The sequence below is a fragment of the Tupaia chinensis genome, unplaced genomic scaffold (assembly GCF_000334495.1).
Source record: "Tupaia chinensis unplaced genomic scaffold, TupChi_1.0 Scaffold000355_1, whole genome shotgun sequence".
Taxonomy (NCBI): Eukaryota; Metazoa; Chordata; class Mammalia; order Scandentia; family Tupaiidae; genus Tupaia; species Tupaia belangeri.
Genome location: NW_006159850.1, coordinates 6275340 through 6294914, shown reverse-complemented (window position 1 = coordinate 6294914; position 19575 = coordinate 6275340). Strand labels below are relative to the sequence as shown.

Here is a 19575-nt window from a genome sequence, read left to right as displayed (position 1 = left end):
AGCAGATGCTGTAATGGTTATGTTGGTTATGTTGCTGGACTCCCACATGGATAACCACGGTTTGAATCCCAGACCCAGCAGCTTGAAACTCACACTGGGCGCATGTGCAGGCTTGCGTGCACGCCCAAAATCCTGGGAGAACAGAGAGAAGGGATTGTTTTGTGAACAACCCCCCTCGAGAAGAGGGAGTTGTGATTTCTCACTTTCTGTCTCTCTGTGAGCGCATGCACCCTATAACAACAACAAAAACTCCCTTTAAAAAAAAAAATTGCTGTGTAGGGCCAGTAGTAGGTGATGTGGTGGGTATGGTGCGGGATTCCCACACTGTCGACCACAGCTCGAGTCCTAGACTTGGTGGCTTGAAAGTCATGCCGTGTGTGTGGATGTGTGCACAAAATCCCAGGAGGAAAATGGAGGAGAAAGGATTGTGTCATGGCCATGCCGCCATGCCTGGTGACTTCTTACTTTCCCTCTGTCTGTCTCTTTCTGATGCACACGTGCCCTATGGCAAAAACAAAAACAAAAACAAACTAAAAACAAAACTTAAAAAACAATGTTGTGTAGCAACCTATCCTGAAATTTAGAGACACTCAGAAACCCCCTCATACACACTGTAGCGAGGTGAGTTTAGGTCGTGCATTCTTAAATCTTTCAGACATCTTGGCCAATGTTCTTACGGCTTCATCTTTGACTCTGAAGATTAATTTGCCCTGAAACTGAATTTTCCTGAAATATTTCAGATTTGATTTTTGCATTTGTTTTTTGACTTAGGAAACTTATTATTTTTTTTCCTAGAAAAATAGCCTAGGCCCCCAAGGTTTCTCTAAACTCTGCTAAAAACTGAATAGTTCCTTTTGCAGTTCTTCTTGCTATTTTGTTTTACCACAGGCAGACAGAAGCCATTGTCACTTTTAACTTCCTGCCTGGGAATTTCCCTAGCCAGATCTTACCAGGTGGGCAAGCTCTGGAGCTAATTTCTGGGAAGAACCAACTTCAATAACTGACTGCTTTACAGGAGAAAGGAGAATCTGGTTTTGAGATTCAATCAGAAGGAAGCAGCACCTCCCAAACTAAGAATTCCACATTTATGATCTTCTGGGGAAAATAGTGAAACTCCACTCCATTACTCTTGAGCCCTGAACAAGTAAAGATTTGAGTTTGGGACTATGTGTTTTTTTGTTTTTTTTTTTTTTAAGAATTACTTGTTTAATTTTATTTGTTATTAAGGATTTTTAAATTTGACCAGAGAGAGAGAAAGGAAAGTGAGAAAGCAAAGTACCAGGTCAACTCAAACCATGCCACCTGCCGGCACCATATGTGGGGTTTTTTAAAATGTCTGGGAAAGTATGCATTATGCAAAAACCATGAATGGATTTTAACAATGTTTTTTGCACCAAAATAAACTGATACTTTTATTACATTTTTACACAAACTTTTTGAAGTTTCCTCATATATGTTTTTAGATAGAGAATTACATTGGAAAGCAATGAACTATGTGAACTTTGGGGAGTCCTAAATTTACTGAATGAATTCACAGAAGAGAGTCACTAAAAACATGTGAGGTTGAATAAATGGAAAAATTCATTCAATTCACTATTATCTATTGAACACTTACTTTAAAAAAATTAATTTGCTATAAGGTGTGTGTGCTTGCCAGAGAGAGACAGAGGGAAAGTGAGAAAGCACCTCCTGGAGGGTGGGAGGACAGATGGCCACACCACAATCTCTTCTCCTCCATTTTTCTCTTGGGATTTTGGGCAAACACATGAGCCTGGTGTGTTTTTTAAGCCACCGGGCCTGGGACTCTTGAACTGCTCAGTTGGTCATACGGGATCCAGCCATCTTAACCACCAACACCACCAGCTGGCCTAAAGATTTACTTTTTATAAAGTACCATGTGAGTAACTTTGGGTTGGAGCCAAAGAGTGAGGTATAATTCCTGTTTTCAAATATGGTATTACATAGACTATGGGCTAAATTAATATGTGATGACATGTGGTTATATGCCAAGAAAGCTCTCATTAAAGAATTGCTTTTCAAGTTTTTGTTACCATAGGCTCACATGTATAATCTTTTTAAATATGAGACTACTAATATTTAACATAACCTGTTTAAAAAAATAATTACTTGTGTCTAAAGTTGATTGCTAATATAAATTTAACCCATATCATCAGTACAAGGTGCATTTAGTTTCGGACCAGGCAATTTGCTTTCTCACTCCCCCCCGCCCAAATTAAAATAAATAAATAAAACAAATAATATTTTAAAAGGAGTTATTAAGAAAAAAACCAGCGGGGCTCAGCAGATGTTGTAGCAGTTATGTCACTGGATGTTCACATGGCTGACTGTGGGTTGAGTACGGGACCTGGTGGCTTCAAAATCACAACAGATGCATGTACTTGCGTGTGAAAGATCCTGGGAGGAGAACGAAGGAGAATGCAGAAGGGATTGCAGCGTGGCCATCCTCCTGGGGGTTGATTTCTCACTTTCCCTCTCACTGTGTGTCTTTCTCCTGTGAGTGCACATGACATAAGGAAAAAAAAAAACAAACTCACCACTAGAACAATATGATTCTCAAAGACTCTGGACATAATTAGGGTCCTAACGACGAGATTACTTCATACCTGTGCCCCAGTCCCAGTCTTTGCCTTCCCCTAGAATGCAACATAAGAGAAAGATTATGGGCTTGGCGTCAGCAAACGCGGTCTGCCAATACCTGGCAGACTGTCATCTTTGTTACCTGAACGGCCTTGTTTCATCCTGTTGTAATTTTGCACAATGTAGGGTGACCCCTGCTACTCAACGGGCAGGCAGGGTTTTCTCCCATCCAGACAATGCTGATGGGAGAGGTACGAGCAAGAGATACCGCCCGGATCAAATGTGCCTTTGAGCAGTTGACTGTGTGAATGAGTCCGGGGACTCTTGGTTTATGAGTTTCCTGAAACCCAGTACATCTTTTTTCCTTTTGCTTTTTTTTTTTTGTTCCTGGAAAATATAAAAACACGAGGCCACCCAGAAAATAAGCAAAATATGTTGGATGGAAACTGTGGGATATGAAATTGGGCTGCATGATTAGAAACAAACGTATGCACTGAGAGACTGAATATACAATGGACAGTGGCCAGACCATAAATGAAACTGGAATATTGACCCCAAACTACAACGACTTGCCCAAGAAACCAACCAGCCCTTTATGAGGGGACTTCAAAAAATGTGTGGAAAAATGAATTAAAGTATTACACAAGTTTAATTTGGTGCAATAATTTTGAAATCCATGCATTATTTTCATAATACACATTTTCCAGGAACTTTTGAAGGCCCCCTCAGACCGTAACAACTAAGAAAGCGAAAGTGCTACCTCTAGTGACAATCCCAGAAGCCAGACAACAACTTCTGTAACAGTAGGCCTCGAAGGGTCAGGACTTAACCTGTGAGCTTCCCTCATCCTGGCCCTGCCTTCTAATTTCGGAACAACCAGGAAAGCCAGACACACACCTCTAGTCCACCTGAGAACACTCCACGTGTAGTGAGCTGCCTCCAGCTTCCTGTACCAAAACCCTCAGACATCTAAACCTTCCCTTCTTTTAACTATGAAACTTTCAGTTCCTCTGCCTGCTGGTGTGTCTGCCGAAATGCTAGCAACAGTGGCCGACCCCACTGGGGTAGCAGGCTCAGCATAAACTCATCTGCTCTTCTCACCTGGCTGGTCCCTACCCTGTGGCTGAAACAGGCTTTCTAGGCCAGGTGGTTTCCCAAACATCCCAACGGCCATTCACTTACCATCTGCTGAAAAAGTACTTAATTAAAACCTTTAATATGGGGCTGGTGAATACATGGTGGTTAAGGCAGCTGGGTCTCACAAGGCCAACTGTGTGGTTTGAATCCTGGATAATGTAGATTGAAAGGCATGAAACTGTGGGATATCCAGACAACGCTGATGGAAGAGATCCCATCCAGATCAAATGTGCCTTTAGAACAATCAACTTCGTATGAACGAGTCGCGTGTGCATGTGTGCCCAGAACCCTGAGAGAATGGAGAAGCAATTGCAGCATGGCCGTCTTCTGGGAGTGAGCTTTTTCACGTTCTCTCTGTCTGTTCTCTCTCGAGAGTACATGAGCCCTATAGCAAATTAAACAAACTAACCAAGAATCTTAAATATCGGGGCCAGCGCATGGTATGGTGGTTAAGTCGCTGGACTCCCACATGGATCACTGCGGTTTGAGTCCCAGACCTGGTGGCTTACTTTGTCTTTCTGGTGAGTTTACATGTCCTACAGCAAATTAATAAAATAAATAATAAAATTTAAAAATAATTCTTTAAAAAAATTCTTAAATATCAGCCACATTCCTTGTTAGGTATGTGGCAAATGAAAAAAAGGGAAGATACGTATTCCCTACCCTAGATAACAGTAGCTTGACAAGTAAGGGGCTAACCAGAATACCTGGGCATTAACATGCTGGGGCAGTGTTTTCTACAATATGGTATGCAGCGATTCATTATACAGGATAACTTCCAGGGAGCTATAGATGGATGAGCATTTTTAATAGTTATATACCTGAATGCAGATTAGAAAAACAAGCATCTCAAGCTCAACAAACCCATGATTTCAGGTTATTGCTGTAGAATGAGTCTGTATCAGTCAAAATTTAGTCAAGAGATAAGAATCACCCTATTTTTAAGAGGGGAAATTCAATGTAAATAATTTTTCTTTTTTAATTGCTGGAGGGCATGTATACTTGTGTACATGTGTGAAAGAGAAAGAGAATCCACCAGTTCGAGTGTGATGACACTGTGATCTTTCTCTGTCATGCTTCCATCCCATCAGGCTTTGAGGCAAACATGCACCTGATGTGTCTTTCAAGCTGCAGAGTCCAAGATTCAAACGGTGGTCAACCACATGGGATCCAGCTCCCAATGCACAGTGCTTAACCACTGACAAGGACTGTTAGTTGGGTACTAAAGAACTAAAAAGGCAGAAAGAGAATTCTAAGGTATCACTTAGGAAGCTGGCACTCTAGGAAAAAGGTTGAAATTGTTATTTTTTAGAAGCCTGGAAGGGCCCCAGAGAGCTGTAACCCCTCTCTGAAAGAAGCTGCCGTTTCACTTGGGCCAGTTCTGACTTGAGCAGGAACTCTGTGGTACTGGATGGATGTCTGAGAGGGTACTAGGGGACTACAGCTGGTGATGTCAGTGGAGCTGCCATGGGACTGTATAAGCAAGTGTGGGGAGAACTGTAAACTGATGCTCACAACTGTTATTGGACCCTCATCCTCTGTCAGGATGAAGAGGTGTTTTGCGGGGGAAAGATAAACAGGAAGACCACGTCCCTTCTTTCTCCCTTTAGCCTTGACACCTCTTATTGGCCCTCCACAGGTGGACCCCAGTAAGCTGGCACAGGAGAAAGGGGGTTTGCTTATTCTCAGCCTAGCACCCAAAGCTGAGTACAGAGAGGGGAGTCTGGATCTGAGAAACACCTTAGCATGCGCTACAGTCCACTCCTTGGGCAATTCAGCATCCACAGGAAGTGCCTTCTAAGTGGAGCTAAACTTCCTGCTGGGAGAAACACAGCTCTTTAGCTATCTCTACTTAACTACGTGCTAATGTCCTTCGTACGAAAGGTATTTTCAGTCTCTGCAGACACTGCACCAGATAGCTTCTGGAGAGTCACACTGTTTATCTCGAACTCTTAATCACACCTAAAATTGAGTCATAGACCCAACTGAATATTTTTACCTTAGACTAACTCGCTAAGTTAACCAGTTTAAAAAAAAAAAATCTTAACAATAGGGGGAAAGACAGGTGAGAAAAAATTAGTGTACACAGAGACAAGGAGGGAAGAAAATACACAGAGTTGCTGAAGTTAACTTGTTTCTGGTCAGTAACAGGCTATAGTTAACTTTACTTCTCCTTCTGCATATCCCGTTCCCTTTCCCCATTCAGGACCTCAGCTCCTTAGGGCTTACACCACGTAGGATCCCAAATCTCACTGCCTAGGTCTCTCTCTTTTATGAGGTTGTTGAAGTTTTCCACTAAAATTTTGTTACTGGACACGGAAGAACTAAAAATGCCTGAGACTCCCCTGGGTTCCAGATACCATTCTCTCTCACCCTTCCTGTAGCCACAACACAAAAGTCCTTTGTTGCCAGGATCATTCCAATCAGCTAAGAGTAAATTCCTTTCCCTTTTGGCTGAGTGTCAAAATAACCAGATAGTCTCAATTTTCATCTTAATGGAACCAGTGTTGAGTTCCTGATTGGGAGCACTCCTCCCTTGGGATACCATAATAATGAGAGGCAGGAAGAAAAACACCTGAGTGGGTTAATGAGTTTAACAGTGAGAGTAGCCACTCTACCTCTGCTTGATTCCAGACCACACATAGAACAACAGCCCCATGCAGTGGTTACTAACTCACAGCTTAGATGACATGCAGTCAGATGGAGTGTGGTCTTCTACCTAGTGCCACAACCCAGTCTTCAGCAGATCATGGCACCATCCTGTTGTCTGCTGCTCCTGGTGACAGAGGAGATGGCAGGACCAGTGAATTCCATAGTTATCAGCTCCGTCCCACTCCCTTCACTGTGAAATGGTTTGTTGGTCAGAAGTAGTACTATGCAGATCACGAGGGTGCAGCACACGTTCAATCAGTCCCTGGACTGTGGCACTGGGAGGACATTGGGAAGAATGTCCGGCTGCTGCCCTAGGATGGAGAGAGCGGAAGGGTACACTGCTTTCCTCCTCACAGTGAGAAATAGCCGGTCAACCTCAGATCCATGACTTTTTTGCATAATTTGCTAGAGTTGAGGTCACAGAAAAACCCAAATCCACAGAGATTAAGGGAGAGGAAACATACCCCTCATTTATTTGCTGAGTACAAAATTAAACGACATCAGTAATTCCCAGAAGTCCTAGGAACATTATCTCCAGACAGAAAGACACACTACACGCACTTCATCCCACGTGTTTCTGTGCTTGGTATTTTCCTAGTGTTCAGACGAGGAGCTGATCTCGTCAGTGGCAAATTCTACTGGTCGATATCATAAAAAACTGATGATTGTTCCTGACCCATAAAAGGCATTTCTTATGGTTCAACAAATACATCATCATTTCTAAATGGATGGTTGAATTTTTAAAGTTACTATCTGGATAAAAATTACATTCTGAATTAGACTAAAATGATTCTTTGAAAATATAATAGAAAAAGCATATGAAATAGAAGTTTATGACACAACTTTTTTTTAATTAAGTAAATGCTTTAAATGAAAACCATACTACCATTAACTGACAATGACCAGGTAGCACGCAGATAATAAGGCTGGAGAAGCAGGTTTGTTCTTGGTATATTTACATATAACACGGCGTTTGATTCCGAAGTCTATGTATGAACTGGCTTGGCATGATTAACAATTTAAAGTGAAATATAAACATAAGGGCAACTTAACCATGGACATTAATTTACGTGAGTCTATTCAAGGTCGATGATTGTATTAAAAAAAAGTGAGGTAAAAAAGTCTATAGAAAGCAACCCTAATCCAAATAAAGGTGGGTAATTTTTTTCCCTTTCATGATTGCATTAAAAAAAAGTGAGGTAAAAAAGTAAAAAAGTCTATGTACACCTGACGGCGAGGGCTGAAAACCCACTCTTGATGACTACCATTCAGCAAAGGAGTGTAACATCCATCACGCAGGCATCCTTGAGCCATGCCTTATGGCTTCCATTTTAATCCTGGGGTTTTAAGAACACCTTTTTTGGTTTAATTGGTTTTATGTCTCCATTTTCATCTTCCTCATAATTGACCCGGTCTCTCTTCTTGGCAAACTTTTTTCCAATTGTCCCCACCAAGGTCTCATATCTGTTAAGATGAAAATACAGTACAAGCTTAATCTCAAATAAAAAAGGAGAAAATCAAGCCACATCAAGAATATCAAACCTTATATGCAACAAAAAGAGTAAGGATGATATAAACTATGATTAAAAGAAATGATCTGATTTAAAAAATCAATGAGCTTTTCTAAGAATCAGTAAATCCTTTGCCATTTATGTTTTGCTTTATCCTAAGTAAACTGAGACATCTGTTTTAAAATATGTATTGGAAGTAGCGCTGGAAATGAGCCATCACCTGCTGGTGGGCGACAGGTATGAACCCACCTGAGGCCACAGAAGAGACGGGAAGTTACGGTTGTCCTCCTACAGTCCTCCTCCCTTAAAGCCATGGCAGCCACCAAGGGGAGCACAGCTCAAAGGAGAGCCACTACCTGCTGGGCCCAGCTACAAAGCTGCTCTGAGGAAAAGGTTACCTTCTAGCCATTTCTTCATCTGACACATCAAGCTCCACTGTTTCATCTTCAATGTCTTCTTCTTTGTTCTTGGCATTCATCTGCAGCATTAATTTCTGGAAAAATTATAGCAATGCTGACCATCATGAGGGCTAGAAAAGGCTTGTGAAAGGTACTGGCATCAATTTATTTATTTTTAACTAATTATTGTCATTATTTTTAAAGCTTTTGTTATAGAGCATGTGCACTTGCCAGAGAGAAAGAAGAGAGAAGGAAAGGGAGATGGCCATGCCATAATCTCTTTTCTTCCATTCTCCTCTTGGGATTTTTGGCATGCATACATGCACACACGTATTTTCCAAGCTGCTGGGTCTGGGACTTGAACAGCACCGTTGGCCACATGGCATAGCTACCTTAATCACCACACCATTTGACTGGCTTTATTTGAAGGTAAAGCAGCTAATGTCACATAATCTCGAGAGCAATTCAAAATCAGCTACAAGTGATTCTCTGTCATACTCTGTACCACAGTGTGCTAAATAGAGATCAGCTTAGAATCAAAAACATAGTAAGACAAAGACCCACCACTAGACTCTTCTTAGTGTCATGCATTCAAGCTGTAGATCGGATCATGAAGGTTCTGATTAGTTACTAACACCTACAGCAGTCCACTGTGGACACATTTCAGGGAGGGGAGAGAGAGAAAACATACTTTCAGATTTCCTCTGAACTTCTCATCTTTAAGTCAAATGGTAGTAGTATAGAGGTCTCTAAAAGGTCATGGAAATGCTATTATGAAAAAATTGTACATGGGTTTCAGGTTTTTTTTGCAACAAAATAAACAAATACTTAAACTCCAATTTTCCATGAACTTTTAAAAGTCTTTTATCCTATTATAATCATTAATAATTTTTAATTTGACGAGAGAGAGAGAGAGAGAGAGAGCATAAGCCACTCAGTCTGGGACTCGAACCGTGGTTGGCCATGTGGGAGTATCCAGCACCTTAACTACTATGCCACCTGCTAGCCCAAGTCATTAATAATTTTAAATACATTTTGTGGTGGTGGGCAGGAAACAGTAAATTATTGGGAAAAAGGACTGGGAAGGTGGCCCTGGTATAGTGGAGAGAACCTGCATCTCATCCTCACCCACAAACTCTAGGGTGGATGATGCACCCCACATGAAGTCCTGTGCCATGAGTCTCTTGCTTCCACCTTCTTCAATCAATTTTAACATTTCTGTGCCAGCTATTCTCTGACAGATTTTTTTAAAAAATGTACAACACCTTCTTTGTAACAAAGGGAAGAGGGAAGGCAGATGAAAAATCTGTCTCAACCAGTTTTTCCAACATTTGAAGGACCAATAATGAAATGGGCCAAGACCTTTCTCCAGAACGTTTTTGGTGTTACTGAATCCAGTAATTGGGGCCATTTGCTATGAACTGTCCACATCCTGTTCCAGGGACTGTGCTGCCTTGCCCTTCCACGTAGCACTCGTGCGGTGAGTGCGTGCCTACCCACAGGCCTGTTCCTGGACATCGCACACTCAGAATCTTTGCCCTGTTGTTCCTCTAGTGCTTAAAGCAGGCCAAGGCAAGAAAAGTACACATTAAAAACAACACTTTACAGTGCTGACTTTGTAAAGTAAATGTAACATCTTAATTATTACATCCCCCACCAGAAAACAAATAAATAAAAGGGAAAACCAACCTACAATCTTTAAGTGAAGTCTGACAATTGGCCTAGGTATCTGTGGCTCTCTATAGGCCTCTCAGAGAAGTGGCTCTCAACTGGAGATGGTTTTGCTCATCCCAGGTGACCGCTGGCAGAGTCTGGAGGGCTTTCAGGACGTTGCAGCCAGGGTGGAGGTGGTGTGTGTGGCCGTGCACATGCTACGGGCATTGAGTGAGTAGAGGCCAGAGACGCTGCTAATCATCCTACAACGCTCCAGATAGCCACCAGCACAAAAGCATTCTCAGGTCCCAAAGTCAACAGTGCCAAGGGTGAGAAACCCTGGCTTCAAGAGCTATTTACACAACTACAGATTTCTATTGCCAATGTTCACCTGGCTGGTCGAGTCCCTGATAGGATGCCTTTTAACGATGAGTCAGAGTTCTAATAAATATTTGTTAAATAAAGGTTTATTTCTTTACAAACCTGCGGCAGGAAAAACTCAATGAACAGCTTAGTTACAAGGTGACTACACACTGTTCAAACACACTTTCCAAAGGATTCATTGAAAAAAAAAAACGATTTATAAGCTTGGACTGAAACCTCTCCATTAAAAAGTCAAATCGCACAATTTTCAAGTTACTTTTCTCCATTAGGAAAGATACATTTATAGATGCCAGAAAAGAATGTTTCATAATAGTACCATACGAATAAAATCTTGACACTCTTGTAAAAGACTAGTTGAAATTCTACCACTTACAGGGCACCACTGGGGGCCGTATACTGCTATATTAAATGCTCTACACAGTTCTACCATAATGCTAGACTGCAACGCCTGCAATCTCTTTAAATAGCTACGGTGGATATTTCAGGACTTGTTATTTTAATATAATGAGGAGAAATGGTACCTGGTGAGGAAAAACTTAAGCCCAATTATTACCAGGAAAAAAATGTATTTAGAAAACTTTCCAATTTGAACCAATTATATTTAATACCTCAACCTCAGGATTAAATCCTCTGAATGACATTCTTCCGTAGAGAAGATCTTCACATAACAAGAAACTCTGTTCTTCTATTATGAAACTCCTAAACGGGAAAGTAAATGTATATTAATAACATGTCTACATGTAACAAAGCACAGCAAATCAAAGTCAAGACTTTGAATGAAAAGAGAAATCTTAAGGTTCTCAGTCGAATCAAGTAAAAACAGTAAAATTTATTTTCTTTTCTAAGAGCAAGATATTTGCTATAGGGTGTGTGCACTTGCCGGAGAGACAGAGAGATAGAAAGCAAGAAATCACCCCACAGGGGGCATGGCCACGCCGCAATCCCTTCTCCTCCATTTTCCTTTTGTAATTTTGGGCATACATGTGCACGTGCCTCGCATGAGTTTTAAGCTGCCAGGTCTGGGACTCAAACCATGGTCAACTATGTGAGAGTTCAGCAACGTAACCATCTGCTAGTCACAAATACAGTAAGATTTCTTTTTTCTTTAAATGATTATTTTTAATTTTAACTTTATTAATTATTGTTGTTATTATTTTCCAATTTGAATGGGGAGGGAAGTGAGAAAGGAAGCCACCAGGTCCAGGACTTGAACCATGGTTGGCTATGTGTGAATCCAGAGCCTTTAACCACACCACCTGCCGGCCCCACGAAAACAGTAAGATTTCTAATGTAGGTTGATAAGTAAATCTGATTAATTTGGTCAGCAAAGGTATTAGGAGAAAGGAGCAAGAGGCTGGAGGCACGGCTCCTTCTCAACACTCCATCTAACTTGCATCAACAACTACCTAATGTAAAGACCAGAAACATTTATAATAGACTTGAATTTCCAAAGTCAAAGCAGTTTCTCTGACATCATACCCTCAACTAAGCTCTTATTAAATATCCAGGAAAGGCAGTGGGAAATCAGAGGCCTGGGCAGCAGTGCTGGAGGCCACATGGCGACTGCCTGAAATATGTCAGACACATATTTGGTCCTGTGTCCAGGATCCTGGCAAGCTAAACCGGAAGAGGGGATTGCAGTGTGACCAAACCCTGTGGAGGGTGTTGCATGCGCTCTCTCTCGTGTGCACATGTGTATGCACTCCATCCTGAGTAAAGGAAGAAGGAAGCACTAGCTGTGTAAAAACAAGCTGCGGCTGGGAGGGCTAATACTGATAACCAGAGGGCACCGTGGTAGACACTACTGCCCTGCAAACTGGAAGCTACCATCTCTAAACAGGATTCCTCTCTGTGTCACCATTCCTGACCCCAAATCCAGGGTGAGCATCTGTCTACAGTGCAGCTGCAGACCCTACAATATGCCAGGAAAGGAAACCCCTGGTCTTGATGGCTTCTTTGGTGGACAGCAGGCCAGCTCTCCAGATCCACACATTCAGCAAAGACTCATGGAACCAAAGTGTGCAGGCACCATTCTAGAAGCTGGGGACAGGCAGGGCCAGACATACAAGAGCCTCTGCTCTCAAGGAGGTTATAGTCCAGAGGGCAGGTTAGGTCATAAATGAAACACTGATACTACACAAAGGGTGACAACAAAGCCAGGTGTGCCATTCCCACCCAGAAGAGAATGTCTGGTAGTGCACTAGTCTCCTGAGATCAGCATAACCAACTATAAAATGGGGCAACAGATGAGACCACGAATATGTCAGAATATAGGACTGCGATGTGCAAGAGAAGAAAACCAAACAAAGTGAGCCCCATGAACGCCCAGTTTCCTGTCTAGAAACATTTCCAAACAGCCCAATCTTGCTGAATTGAAAAGACAAACCGGCATTTAGGACTCCAGGAGTGGCTGAAGTATTTGGTCAGGACCCCAGAGGATGGAAGGTACATGGGCTTTCGGGACCTGCACACTGAATCCCCTTAACTCCTTGGCTGAACACTGGGCTGTGCATGTGCAGGGCGAGTCCAAGTACCAGGGGAAGAATGACCTCCAGAGAGGAGGTCTGCAGAACGATGACCTAGTGCGTTAGTTTCCCCTGGCTGCTGAAGTAAGTTACCACAAAATTGGTGGCTTGAAGCAAGAGATGTTTATGCTCCCACAGTATTGGAGGCCAGAGGTACAAAGCTGAGGCACTAGCAAGACTGTGATCCCTCCAGAGGCTGTAGGAGAGAGTCCGCCCCTTGCTGCTCCAGTTGCTGGTGGCAGCCAGTGCTCCTTGGCTTGTAATGACATCACTCCAATCTGCTTCAGCGGTCACACCTTTTCTGTATGTCAGTCTCCCTCGGCCACCCTCTTATGGGACTGTGACTGCAGTTGGGGCTTACCAGATAACCCAAAATAAAGATTATCCACAATCTTTAGAAGATCCTTAATTGAATCACCATGGTAAAGTCAAGGGAACGCTAACAGGTTCCAGAGATGAGGACAAGAATATCGTTCGGGCACCATTTTCCAGCCTACTGTAACTGGGAAGGGAAATTGCCCCTACAAATGTATGCTGAAAAAAATGCCAGAGCTTGCACAGAGCAGGGAAGTATCAGAGCTCTGTCTGGACAGAGAGGGCAGGCCGAACTGAGTATCCTGTGATGACTGAGCACAAAGGCCAGACCTCAGGAGTACGGTTAGTTTAGGGCTACAGTGCAAGCTACATAACCTCCAACACAAACAAGAATAAGCTGAGCAGCATGTAAATGAACTGTCCAATGGAACAAAGTTCAACGTTCTTTTTTTTTTTGAGAGATTTTTTGCTATAGAGTGCATGCAGTTACCAGAAAGACAGCGAGAGACAGAGACAGAAGTGAGAAATCACCGCCCCCTCCGGGGGGATGGCCACATCACAATTCTTTTCCTCTACTCTCCTCTCAGGATTTTGGGCACACACACACACATGTGCCTGGGGTGTTTTAAGCCATTGAGTCCAGGACTTGAACTGCAGGGAGTCCAGTGATATAACTATTATGTCATCTGCTGGTCCCCAAAATTCAACATTCTATTAAGGAAGACAACAAAATCCAGGCGGCTAGCAATGAAAGACACATAATGTGTAGAATACAGTAAAAACTACTACCCATGCAAAGAAACAGGAACATGCCACCCTGATAAGCAGAAGAAAAGCACCTCAATGGAGATGATGAACTTAATAAAGAGACTTTATGTATTTATTTTTGGTTTCACTTGCCTGAAGGCACATGCACTCACTAGAGACAGACAGAGAAGGAGAAAGCATCCCCCAAAAGGGGTGTAGTCGCACTGAAATTCCTTCTCCATGTGTCCATCCTGTCAAGATTTTGGGCGAGCATGCAAGTGCACACACTGTTTCTAACGTGGTCAATCTAGGACCTGAACTGCGGTCAGCTGGGTGGGATCTAACTCCTTAACCTGTCAGGCTACAGGGCTGGCCCCAAAGAAAAGGCCTTTAAAACAAAGACTTATAAAGGATTCAAATAAAATCAAGAACTTAAGTGAAAATATGAATATGATGAAGAAATAGGGAACCTAAATTAAGAAATGGAAAGTGTGAAAAATACCCAGAGACATTCTAGAACTTTAAAAAAATAAAAAAAAGGGGGACTGGCAGGTGGCATGGTGGTTAAAGCACTGGACACTCCCACATGGCCGACCATGGTTCAAGTCCTGGACCTGGTGGCTTGCTTTCGCACCTTCCTTCCTCTCTCTCTCTCTCTCTGGTCAAATTAAAATGAATGAATGAATGAATAAAATTGAATAAAATAATTCTTAAAAAAAAACTGATGTGAAAAGTTGGAATAATACTATGAAATAAACTAAATTCATTACTAAATATCTTTCCAGAGAAAACTTTAGATCCAGATGGTCTCACTGGTAAAATCTATCACACACCTAAGAAAGAAATAATATTAATTTTACAGAAATTGAGAAACAAGTGGGAATACTGCCCTTTTCATTAGATGGTCAAAAACAAAGAACACACACACACACACACACACACACACACACCCACCCACACACACCTGTGTATGTGACCACCCACCCACCCACCAGTGGATTGAAGGACATATAGAGGGGTAGACAGATAGGAGCTATATTGTAAAACACTAGAAAAAAGACAAAACCGTGACTGTTAAAAGGGGCAAAATATTTGAAAAGGCACTTCACAACGGTAGATGTGCAAATGGTATAAAAACACATGAGTTCTTTAATATTATTAGTTGTTAAGAAAATGAAAATTAAAAACCACGAGGACCAGCCCCACAGCTTACTGGTTATGGCATCTGGATCCCACATAGTCAACTGTGGCTTCAATCCGGTCTTCATGGCTTGAAAAACAGGCCAGGCACGTGTATGAACTTGCCACCTACCCCAACAGAATGGAGAATGGAAGAGAAGGGCCTGCAGAGTGACCAGGCCCCATCGAGGGATGCTCACTCCTCTTTCTCTGACTCTGGCAAGTGCACGTGCCGTTTGTCAACTACAAAGGTTAAACATTAAAACCACAGTGAGATGTCACTAGAATAGGTAATATTAAGATATCTAACATCAAATGGTGGAAGGAGAAAACAGCCCAAACTCTTACATTTTCTTTGTGAAATTGTAAAATATTATGACACTTTAGAACTGCTTTCCAAGTTTCCCTCATAAAGTAAAATAGATGCCAGCCTTATGATGAACAATTCCACATTTACCCAAGACAAATAAAAACATACATCCAAAAAATAAACCCAAAACTTAAAACAGATTCATAGCAGCTTTGCTCATAGTGGTCAAAAACTAGAAAGAACCCACAGGCCATTAATAGGAGAATGAATAAATACACTGTTAGGTCAAAAGGATGAACTTGAAAACATTTTGCTGACACAAAAGAGCACATTGCATATTGCATGGTTGCTTTTATAAGGAGTGCAAGAACAGACAAACATAATCTATGGTGAGAAATTAGAACAGTGCTTGCCCCAGGGCGGAAGTGAGCCGACTAGGAACAGGATGAAGATCTTTATCTGGTGATGGAAATGTTCCTATCTTGATAGGGGTGTGGTTTACAAAGGTGTATGTGCTGTGGAAAAACAAACAGCTGTGTTCTTCAGGCAAGTGCATTCCACTGAGTGAAAATATCCCCTCTACACACGTGCACACACAGGGCAGTTTAAGGGGAGACTAGAGAAGAAGAGTGGCCTGGGTAGGCCTCTTGGATGGAGTGATATTTGAGCAAGGATCAGAAGACACTGAGGAAGCAAGACTTGAGGATACCCAAGTGAAGAGGGACCAGTCCCAGCAGAGGCCCTGAGATGAGAATGTAACTGGCCCACCGGAAAAACAGGAAGGAAGCCTTTACAGCTGAAATGGAGAGAAGGGAAGAGTGCTCGCTCAAAACTATTTTAAGGATAACACCAAGATGTTTTCTTTTTCACTGTGTTAACGTTTGCACAATATGCCAAACAATTATGGCTTATATCAAATCTTAGCATGAATTACAGTAGTGATACCAGACTGTGGTAGAAATTGTATTCTTCACTGCCAGGTTCTCACATTCAGGAGGGAAAAGTCAGTTTCTTGATAAGGCAGTAAAAATGTATTGATTTTATTCATCTCAGTTGATTACTTTTAAAAAATACTGTGTATACAAGATAAGAAATATATATTTCTGCATAGTCAAATAAAAGTGCAGTCTTGTGTGATTCTGAATTAGAACCAGACACTTCTAAAGAAAAGTCTGCCAGAGGGTATATGAGCTTGCCAGAGACAGGAAGAGGCCACGGATTCCTCTATGGGGTATGGTCACTGCCATAATCTCTACTTCTCCATCTTGTCAGGACTTTGGGCACCCTTCCCATGTGCCCAGCATGTTTCTCAAATCACCCGAGCTAAGACTTGAACCATGAGGTCAGTCATGTGGGAACCGGCTCCCTTAACCACTAAGCCACAATGTGCCCTCCCCAATTTCCTTCAATGAGGACTCATCATTTAGAGCTAAAATCCCTATTTCAACTGTTTTGTGGATAAAAAACTATTGCTCAGAAATAAACGGACTTGTCTAAAGTCACAAATAACATGCATGGCAAAATTGGGTAAAATTGTTACTCACTAACAAGTCTGTGGGTCTTCTGAATTTCAGCACATCCTGCAGGTGAGGAACTTTTGTTCTGGACTATCATTTCAAGGTTACTTACATAGTGAGTAGTCTTGAAAGGATCTTGCTCAAGAACAAGGGGCAGATCTGCTCTGTCTAGTAATAAAGGCATCATCCTTTGGTATCAAAAGCAAGTTTGTTTGGAGCCCATGAACAAAGATTTAAGCTTCCCAAGCTCAGTTCTCAGCAAACCCACCATGTGCATAGCATCCACCTGGCTCCAGGTCACCCTCCATGGGACGTGGAGGACAGAAGGAAGTGACAAACATGATGTTTATGGCACTTGTTAAGTCCTTTATCTCCAACAGTGTTCAGGACATGTTACCCCAAAACTTGGTACAGGGCATGTTTTAGGTTGGACTGTGAGGAGTGACATGTATGGGAACTTTGGAGCAGGTCTCAGGACCCTCCTGGAAGAGGTGCCCCCCACTTCATTACACTTAGCTCATACCTCCCTGGCCTATGCATTTCTCTAAGATCATCCACTCTTCATCAAACCTAGCACAAAAACACACAACCATTTCTTCAGTCTTCATTTTCTTATGAAGACTCACTCCTGTGTCGCCTAAGATTTGTATTAAATAATTTTGTATGCTTTTCTCTTGTTAATTTGTCTTTTATTACAGGGTCTCCCAAAATGAACCTAAAATGGGTGGAAGGAAAAGAGTTCCTCCCCACACTCTGACCCAGGAATCCCACATCTATCCTCATCTATGAAAGAATGGCAGGCTACCCTGTTAGTTTCAGGCCCTCACAGTTCTCGACTCTCCTCAGACCCCACAACACAAGCACACGAAGTGAAGCGCAGTATCCCCAAATATCTTTTAAACAATATCCTACGGCAAAAGAGTAATGAAGCTGCCTGTAGTCACTCACTCCATACTGGACCATGTCCTTTGGAGAATAACCACACGGCAACATACAGCAAATCCTTTGACTTGGGAAGTCCTACGCATAGCAATTTACACTAGGCCACCTTCTCTCTGGGTGACACTTCTACTTAAATGCAGAAGGCTGAGTGGGGAGTGTTGTTCAGGAGATGCCCCTCCACGGAAATGAGGATGGCAGGACTGGGCAGAGGAAGTTAACCTGTACGTAATGTGGCCCTAAGTTGTCATCACTGAACCGAGTCTGAGACAGCTGACATTATAAACAGGAACCTCTGCACTTCCAGAGTCCGTACCCATGGAATCTCCAATCTCAGATAGCACTAATCCCGGGACCAGCAGTTAGCGTAATGGCTATGTCACTGGACTCCCGTGGTTTGAGTCCCAGACTTGGTAGCTTAAACTCATGTCGGGTGCATGTGCAATGCGTGCCCAAGATCCCGAGAGGAGAATGGAGGAGAAGGAATTGCAGCGTGGCCATCCCCCGTGGGGGGTGATTTCTCACTTTCTGTCTATCTCTCTCTGTCTTTCTGGTGAGTGCACACGCCCTATAGCAAAAACGTCTCCAAAAAAAAGATAGCACTAACCCTCTGGAATAATTAAGATAATACCAGCAAGGAAAGATTCACAAACACAAATGGGCAAAACAGAAGAATTCTGTAATTATCAAATACAAGGAGGCACAGACGCTACCAACCTTTACGGTGCTTTATGCCTGGCCCTGTAGTAACCACTTTACATATATGACCTCATTTGCCTGTCATATGTGGGTGGCTGGTCCTATTATCATGTCCAATATGCAGAGAGAAGACAAGTAACTCATCGAAGGAGGTAAGTAAGCAAGTGGCAGAGCTGGACATTAAACCCAGGTCTGCCTGACTCTAGAGTTCACATGATAGGCTAACTAACCCATCCCATTATCTCTTTAACTGGGGTATTAGAACAAAACAAACAATATCCCCAAACATCACACACATGTACCAAGGATGTATCGATTTGTGTCTCCCTAGCTGCCCCTGCTAGTTATGCTGGAGGCCGGCCAGTACACCTCCAGGGCTCCTGAGCCACTGGCACCTGACTCCCTTACTGTGGACTGCCTCGGGCTGGCTGTGCCCCAGTGAAGGTGACCAGCTCTTGTAAAATGAAGTGTCTTCACACAGCTTGTCTCCAGATTCAGTAACCGCCCCCTCCTGACCCTCCAGGCCTGGAGTGGAAATTCCACCCACTGCATAAGCCAGGAGTTACTGCACTGCCCCAGGGACCCCTCTACGCCCTTCCCACACCTCTACCCACACCTCCTTAGGCTCTCCACAAATACTATCCAATCTGAAAGTGTCACTGTTCCCTGCCAACTTCCTCAGATGACACACACGCACCTATGCAAAAACTGGATGCTGAGAGATGGCAAAGTTTTATTTTATTTTTGTAATCTAAAGGTCATTTTCTGAGAACCATATGCTGAGCTGGGGTACGGGGGTAGTTAAAATAAGATAGAAACAACCCTGGCTTTCAGGAAACATCTGGAACACTTTCGGCAGGTTTAGTCCTTATCAGTAATGGTCCCTTCCTATCCCTGCCCCCAGCGGATCCAGCTACCTCTGGCCAGCCTCACCAACATCTTGCTTCCTCTAAGAAGCCAGAGAGATCTTCCTCCTGTCCCTCCAAGTGCATCATCTAAACTTCCCAAAAG

The 19575-nt window shown here is 42.7% G+C and overlaps 1 protein-coding gene across 1 annotated transcript in view; it reads right to left on the bottom strand.

Annotated features, from left to right (window-relative positions):
* Positions 1–7689: 7689 nt before the first annotated feature.
* MPHOSPH6 (M-phase phosphoprotein 6) overlaps positions 7690–19575 on the bottom strand; it is a 16816-nt gene continuing 4930 nt past the window's right edge. Inside the window, exons 3-5 of the mRNA XM_006152576.3 lie at positions 10942–11032; positions 8297–8391; positions 7690–7851 (exon numbers count right to left, since the gene is read on the bottom strand). Coding sequence (XP_006152638.1) covers positions 7719–7851; positions 8297–8391; positions 10942–11032 — 319 coding nt within the window. The 3' untranslated portion in view covers positions 7690–7718. The remainder of the gene's footprint in view (positions 7852–8296; positions 8392–10941; positions 11033–19575) is intronic.